Source organism: Oreochromis aureus, linkage group 7 (assembly GCF_013358895.1).
Source record: "Oreochromis aureus strain Israel breed Guangdong linkage group 7, ZZ_aureus, whole genome shotgun sequence".
NCBI classification, from domain to species: Eukaryota; Metazoa; Chordata; class Actinopteri; order Cichliformes; family Cichlidae; genus Oreochromis; species Oreochromis aureus.
Window position 1 is genome coordinate 3,368,228 of NC_052948.1, and position 8,333 is coordinate 3,376,560.

Genomic DNA, 8,333 nt, shown 5'->3' on the forward strand with positions numbered 1-8,333 from the left:
CAATGCTCCAATCTCTGCTTATTATACTGCAGTGTAACTCAAATACAGAACGTAAACTTTTTGGTTTTCCCGCAGGCATATAGGCTGTAGGGACTTCACATTAGCACTGACTCCCCGGAGCAGCCTTGTTTTCTGCTGCTTATTAGCAGAGAAAGAGGAAGGAGGCTTCTGCTGCCTCTGGTGCCCATTAAATAGACTGTACCAGTTCCATAAATAACCAGCAATGGCTAATGTTGCATCAGGTGTGAACATGTTTGTGCACTTGCAGAGATGCATGTAACTGTGTTGTGCTATTCATGTGTAATAACAGGATGTAATTGGCAATCTTCCTCATCTCTTTCTGAGTCAAAGTCATAAAAGTCAGCTATTAGCCACGTGTCGTCATAGTCACGATCCAGTAGGAGCGCACTGAAGCCTCAGGGTGTATTGACAGAGGCACCCCCTCACAGGTTGCCTGTCGCACCTCTCACTGGTGTCAGAAAGTGTCACTGTCACCGTAGACATCCCTGCAGGCTCCTACTGGTATTTTACTCTGGAGACACAGCAAGTAGAAGTTTCTAACTTTGCCCAGTTATCACTGTATTTTTTGTCCTCTATCTGAGCTATTAACCTGTGACTTCCGCATAGTTTCTTTATTTTTTATTAGCAACCTTAAGCATTGATTACTGGGCAGAAACTAAACTCTGCATCATTCTAACATAAAGACATTAGAAATACTCCTGGAATGATCAAAACAGCTACACTGAGCTTAACCAATTTTGTTTTAACAATTTATGGTTTTTCTCTAAAAAAAACAGTACCTGGCTTTTCATGTGTCATTCATCTATTTTCTACAGTTTATCCAGGTCACAGAGACAGTGCTCTAAACAAAGCTACCCAGACGTATAGCCAAGCCAACAGAGAGCCATACCTTCTCCCACATTGACTATTTCACTTACTTGCAGTCTAGGAGGCATCCAGCTGGATAGTGTAGTGGTAAGACTACACACCTTTTGGAGCGGGACACCTCCCGGTCTCCAGTAAGGGTGCTGGCTAGACCCTACATGCTAAAACCAAACCCTGGAATGGCACGGCTACGTTTGCACCCTGTCGGCAGCTCGGACACAAGCATGGATGGTAAATGGACTGATTCTTATAGCGCTACTCTACTCTCATTTGAGAACAAAACCCAGAGATTCTCCTAAACTCTAAATTTGAGATAGAATCTCATCCCTGACCTAAAGTGGACAATCCTGTCTTTTCTAACTTTGAAGCACAGCCTCAGGCTTGATGGTGCCAAAGCCAAAGTCTTCAATGGGACACCACTCAGTGAAGCTACCAGTACTTTGTTATCTGCAAAAGCATGTGATCCTGAGACCACTGAACTGGACACCCTCCACCTCTGGGAAAGTCTGTACATAAAAGTTGTGAACAGAGTCTGTGACAAAGGGCATCTCGCTGCTCATTCAGTGTTACCTATTAGTAGATTTATCACACATAAAAGTGAGCTTGAGGAACTGAAGTATATGAAAAAGAATGATCCAGAATACGACCCTCCTCTGCTAACTGAGGACAGCAGCCAAAAGAACGGAGGAATCCAGCTGGCAGCAGGCAGGGAATTCAAAACGGAGTGAATAGTGTGCTAATAGATTAGTGCAGGTCTAGTTTGACTTGGCCCTTTATGATTTTGTGGTGCACAGGTCATGCGTAGGTTGGACATGTTACCTAAGTGTCTTTTTCCTACTTGGAATTGTTGAAGGACTACACTAAACACGCATACATTGTCATGTACTGTTCTTATTGATAGGGAATGATCGGGGGTATATTCGTCCAGCTCATGAGCCCAGGCCCTCACATCAAACTTAGGTATGATAAGTAAATCCTGAAACTCTGTCCCCATTTATGTGGATAAAACCCTCCCAGATGGACTGCAGTAACAAAACTCTGAATCAAATCAACTAAAGTACTAAAACAGGATGCTAGAGAGAGGGAGACAAAAACTGATTGAGGCAGCAGGATAGGAAAGGCAAGCAAACACATGACACAAGGCATAGTCACACACATAAACACATAATGTCATTCAGTGGCTCAGAACAAGTCTCTTGGCAATTCCAAGTTAATCATTCCTTCCCTGAAGCACTTCGTCTCGAGCCACCATGCAAAAATAAGTTCCACATGGTTATCCCAAGCTAGAAGTGTGTGTGTGTGTGTGTGTGTGTGTGTGTGTGTGTGTGCGGCAGGCATTCTCAGACATGCTCTGACTTGCAATTACTTCTGCTCCAGTGCTCAATAACACTAATAGCTTTCAAATCTCTGTGGCTTAGCTGGTCAACCTGCCTGAGAGGTCACACGGTTTTATCACCTGCATGTCAAAAGAAATATTACCCAAGATTAGATCGTTTAAAATGTACTGTATGTTCTAACCTACACAGCAGCAGACCTACATATGCACTACATGCTGACAATATAAGGACCTTGTGAGGCTTGGGCTGCATTGAGATCAGATCTTAATAAGTCCACATGTTTGCAGTTTACTGAAGGGAAACACATCTTACCCCATATACATGCTTTGCCCCTGCTTTGGCTGCAAACATGGAAAGGATCCCAGTCCCGCTTCCAACATCCAGCACTATTTTGTCCTTGAAGATGTGCTTGTTGTGGTACATGGAGTTCCTGTAGGTGAGTGTCCTCACTTCATCCTTCAACATTTCCTGGTTTATAATGTGAGAAAAATATAAGAAAGGTCCTGGGAACAGGAACCCCTGCAGAAAGTGACAGTTTGTTGTGTGAAATTAAAAACATTGGCTGGACGTCAGTGGTCTGAATAGCTCCGATAATAAACACACAGCCTTCACCTAATCTTACTCTATTCCCTCTCAGCCCTGTGGTTCTACATTCAAATCCATTGTTGGTGTTTCTGAATAAGCCCTGTGAGCTCGCAGGCTCAGCCTGTCTGCATCTCTTTTCTATCTGTACCTCTTTCACAGTGTGCGTGCATGTGTGAGTGCAAAGAATATTCAGAAATGACTAAAATACACCTGACCTACATTCCACAAATACATAAAAAAAACATCCCACAGGTCACGCACGCAACATGCTCTTTTTATACAGCCGCCAATGCTTCCTGCACCTGCTCTCTAAAATGCAGATGAACTCTGTGAACTCTGAGGAAACCATGTGGACAAATAGGCATACACAATACACAATTTTAATGTGTTAAAAAATGGCTCTCTGTACCTCAAAGTTTTCAAAAGTTTCACAAGATTTAAAACTGCTCCAGGCAGTTCATCACCATCCTACATCAATTAACAACTGTACATAGAGCTTTGTGGGGCACCTGCCATAACCTGAGCTTTCCAGGGAAACATTTCTGTCAGGGAACGTTAGGATTTTATGTCCTTTGAAGGGATTGGCTGATTGTAGCCCCTGCCATGACCTAAACCATCTATGACATAAAGCTCTCGGTTTACAGGGCAGAGAGGTTCACTTGAAGAAAAAAAAAGTCACACACAATCATCGTTAAACTATCCTGCACACACACGGGCAAATTGAGGCAAGAACGTTTCTAAAAGAGAAAAAGCGAGAAGAGCATATGAAATGATTAAGACAAGGATGATGCATAGTCTAATAATTTTTTTAAATTAATTGCAAGTACACAAGGGCATTGCATGCTCTGGTTCTGTGAAATATGTAGCAGCAATATTGGAAATTAAAATTCTCTATTTATTAAAAAAATGCCTTAGTGATCCATAAAGCTGACTGATTCACATATGTGATTTTGATCCATACTGCAATGACAATACAGAAATACAGGCGTACCTCATGAATGCCAAAGTGGGCATACGAGTCAAAGTAGTAGTCTCGCGAGGTCATCTCCTCTGGGTTGAGAAACTTGGCCATCTTACCCCTCCCTGGACAGCTAGGGAGGCTGGCGGCGTGGGGCGTGTGCGGTGGAAGAGGAGGCCGAGGCGCATGCTGGATAGAAGGCACAGGCTTGGGTAACGCGGTTGGCTGTGCCGACTGTGATGGAATTATGCGGATCGGCTCTGGTTGCGACTGTGGTTGCTAGGAAAACATAGATAAAGAAGAAAAACACCTCTTCAGTGCCGAGGCCTAAGGCGTGAGAAACAAAATAAGTATAGGCTGCAATAAGGTTGTGGTTTGCATTCATAAACAGGGATTTTACATGTAAGCTTTCTCCTTTACATTTTGTTCCTGCACTCTTAGCTCATGTTCCCAGCAGTCGTCTCCTGAGTTCACAAAGTGCAGAGAGCCCTGTGAGTCTGGAGGATATGCTGATCACTGACATGGAGTCAACAAAAGCCAGAGATGGCAAGAAAGCTCTGCTCAGCACAGAAGGTACACCCGTAATGCCCGGATTATCACCTATAACGCCTGCAGGGAAGGTCTAACCACGATGTGCATGGAGAAACAGAAACTTCACATCTCAGTATTGAGCCAATGAGCCATTCTGGTGTTTATTCTCATTCCAACATGGGCGTCTAAAAATAAATGATAAAACTGTTTGGTAACGTCGCCAAAAATAGGAGGCATTTTCAGACAACAGTGATAAGAAACAAAGAAGGAAAGGATAGTAAAAGACAGCAAGACATTTTCTCATTCAGTTTCTACATAATATTAGAAATATTTTATGAGTGTTTTTTGCCACTGTTATTGCCTCATTCATTTTGCATTCATTCAGTCGGATCTTCTAACAGATCTTCTTTAAATTATGTTTTACTTATGCTTCTATATCCTGCACATTTGATTTTGGGAAATATATTTTTGATGTCATGTTCAGATTAAGTATTAAGATTACAACAGAATGATCTTGTATGAAGCCCATCTGTATTTACACAAGGTTACTGAAGGTTATTCACAGAGTTTCCCATAACTGTTTCAAGTATTTTTTTTAAATAAACCAATGAGCCCAGCTTGTCATCAGTCCTTTAATTTATTTTTCTAGGAGTGACATACATCTTAAACATCTATACGACTTAATGAGGTGGATAACCTCCCTGGCAGATGAATTATTCTATTCTTCTTTACAGTGAAAGCACAGTGCGAAAATGGGATTTCTATCTGCCGCACTGGCTTTTCCTTGTTTGAAAGAACTGATTCTTCGGTCCCCTTTTCTCTCTTCTCTTTTTAAAATGGCCATCATACAGTATTTATGTCTCCTGCACCTTTTTCCCGCTGGGCTTAAATGGCACACAATGGAATGTAGTTACCATGAAAATAAAGTAAAGAATGGATCTTGAATCACAAATTCAAAGAAAAGCTGATATGATACAGTCAAATGTCAGGTTTTCACTAATGAGGTAATGCTAACTTCATGACTTTGAGTACAACAGCGCTGTTATTTATTCAAATTCCACTGACTGATTAAGTTCTTCTGTAGTTTTCCCATTAAGCTTTTGAAGTTTTCAATGAAATGTCAGATCAGCTACTGTATGCCTTTTAGGGAGATGTAGTCTGGGTGATTTCCATTAAAACTGGTAACCTTCTGATTATTTTTGTCACCACACACAAAAAAAAGGAAGAAAAGATGATCCCATGAGCTATACTTGGCCAATTATAAGAGATTAACATTCAAAATGTAAGAGTTTAAATAATGTGAAACATCTTAAATATTTTGTTAAGAGAATCAAGACTATGGATATTATTATTATTTATTAATATTATTATTATTACATTAAAAAAGAAAACGTGAGTAGCACTTTCTCTGCAGCACAAGATTAGCATTGAAAGTCATTACTGTCTCTGCTTAGTGAGGTTCATGGGGTTTGGGATGTTGATAACATACAAGACCACATTCTTAATGAGGAGAGACCAACTGTTAAACTTAATACTTAATCCTCTCAGCTCTGATGTTGATCTGAAGAGGAGACACTCTAGTTCACTGCAGAGCATTACCATACTGCGTGAAGGATTCATTTTCTCACACGTTACTCATCTGGATCACCAAGGCGACCAGTGGCCTAAAGTTACGCTATGGTCAGCTCAGAGCTGCACACCGTAACAGATGTGAAGACTGGAATTTAAATCTTGAGACTTTGTTAAAAAAAAAATACTAGCAACAGTGAAAAAAAGAAAAAGAGCTGATAAACAGCTGGCACCAAGCAAACACTGAGCAAGTCAATAATTATAAGACAGAGTCGCAGAAGAGGCGATTAAGACTGCCAAGTTTAACACAGAATCTGTGCAATGCAGGGGGGGAAAGTCATTGTGGGACAGATTAACGTGAAGTTAGGGGTACGGTCGGAGGAGAGCAGCTGCAGTGAGTGTAACCGAGATCTCCTGGTGAAGCACATCCTTGCCTCTGACCTTCAAAACAAATAAACACATTCAGGGCTCTATTTCAGACTGGATCCTCATCTCTACACTGAGGGGAGACCTGTTATTCGAGAAGGACACACACTTACACATGAGAGAACACCCACAGCCACTTTGTACCTGTGTGAATGCTGAAGTTTAGCATGTGAGTTTATGCTGTTGCTTCTAGTCAGTTAGGATAATGGAAAATGGTGACGAACTATTATTTATTCTAATAAATGCACTAAAATGACACTAATTGTAGTTGCTGTATGGTAGTCAGCTGTAATAAGGGCTTTTCATATTGGTGAAGACATTTCACTGAAAAAGTGCGCTAACAGGAAAGAGCATACCTTTGGTCTTCTGCCATTATGCCACTTTGGGATATCTGATTCCCAAACAGGAGACAGCATCAGTGGAAGGGATATTATTATGAAGTATTTCCTACCATCTGCCCTCAGAGGTCAGATTGTTGATCAAATGTAATGAGTGAGTGCAGGGCTTCTTTCATGAACTTGCTTAGAATTAACTTTTTTCTGATTAATAATTACAACAGAGCATCACGGGGAGTGACGCACACCTCGCAGGGTGTTTGAATCTGCTGAGTATTACAATCAGCATCCCTCCTGTATCGACCTTTAAATTGTCAATGAGTGTCAATTAGAGTTAGAGTGAGGGGTGGGAGATTTAGTTCAAGTGGCTGAGACGTGACATCTTCAGCAACCTACTCTACTTTCTGCAGAACTGCTTCACACTAGAAGTCTGAGCATTCCCTTTTTCCTCTGCAAGGTGCTGCAGTACCTTGGACAGCTCTAATTCCCATCGCGTGCAGAGTGAAGCAGCAACACACTGTCCCGTTATATCTCACGCAGCTCACAGCATATTCCTTTACACGTAACACCCAGAGCTTCAAATACATTTATATAATTTTTTTCAGACTTCATCTCATAGACTCTTGCCGGGAAACGTCTGGGAAGCAGAATGGATGAGTCGATCCTGCTCCTTACCCTGATCATCGTACGGCATCCTAATTTTAGCAGCTACAAAAAACGAGACTTTTCCAAGTGCATTTGAGGTTGGGAATACTAATTTGAACTGCCCTGCTCTGCACAGACTGACTGTTTCATCGAGAGGGTAAACATCCTTGCAAAGAGGGAGACTACCAGTCCGGTCAGTCTCACTCTCTGGACAGTCGGCATCCTGTAATTTGTCCGACATGCAACTTCTACTAAAGGTGGAACACGCAGGCTACTGCAAGACGCATCTAGGACGCCGATAGATTCCAAAAAACTGGACTCTGATTTTTGTCAGGAATATTAAAGCTGTCTCTAACACTTACCTCAGTGTTCTCAGACTCCGCCATTTTTCTCCTGAGGAGCATGCAGCGGGACGAGTGCTTAATTCCCATAAGGGCCAGCAAAAATGTGCACTCAGAAGTAAAAGAGAAAAAACGTGTGCTTGGCGATTATCAGTCCCTTCAGTCCTTTGACATCAGAGAATTCTCATTTACATCCCAAATTGTGCAGTTCTTTAGAAATTCCAGTACTGCTAAAAAACCCAAAACTACATGAGGTCCCAAAAGCATTGCAGCCACTCTCGCCACAGAGTGCGTTGGATTCCATGGTATAAAAGTTTGCAGTCCACCGGTGTGCGTTCCTGGAGAGCGTTAGAGGGAAAGGCATCATTTGGAATTTGGCATCAGCTGAGATAAAAATGCACCATCCTGTCCTATAACGCTGCAAGCGCAGGCAGGAATGCATTAAGACTGCATCACTAACAGCAGAAGATTGTCATGAATGCAAAGATTTAGCGCCAGTTTGATTGATTCTCCTGCCGCAACATTGTTTCTAAAAATAGAACCGCAGCCGCCGCTACCTCGCAGAGTGGAAAGATTTGCCGCCGAGTGCATGCACAGAAATGTGATGACTCTTAAAACGTGCAGGGGGATTTCTTACAAGCACATGGCACCACTCATGCTGTCATCTTTAATGTAACAGAGCTCCCCCAGAATCAAAGTCTATGCTCCAGGTAAATCGTTC

At 42.0% G+C, this 8,333-nt stretch overlaps 1 protein-coding gene across 1 annotated transcript in view; it reads right to left on the reverse strand.

Moving 5' to 3' along the window:
- LOC116309410 (protein arginine N-methyltransferase 8-B) overlaps positions 1 to 7,855 on the reverse strand; it is a 28,447-nt gene extending 20,592 nt beyond the window's left edge. The window contains exons 1-3 of the mRNA XM_039615586.1: positions 7,634 to 7,855; positions 3,799 to 4,044; positions 2,535 to 2,690 (exon numbers count right to left, since the gene is read on the reverse strand). Coding sequence (XP_039471520.1) covers positions 2,535 to 2,690; positions 3,799 to 4,044; positions 7,634 to 7,702 — 471 coding nt within the window. The 5' untranslated portion in view covers positions 7,703 to 7,855. The remainder of the gene's footprint in view (positions 1 to 2,534; positions 2,691 to 3,798; positions 4,045 to 7,633) is intronic.
- Positions 7,856 to 8,333: the final 478 nt, after the last annotated feature.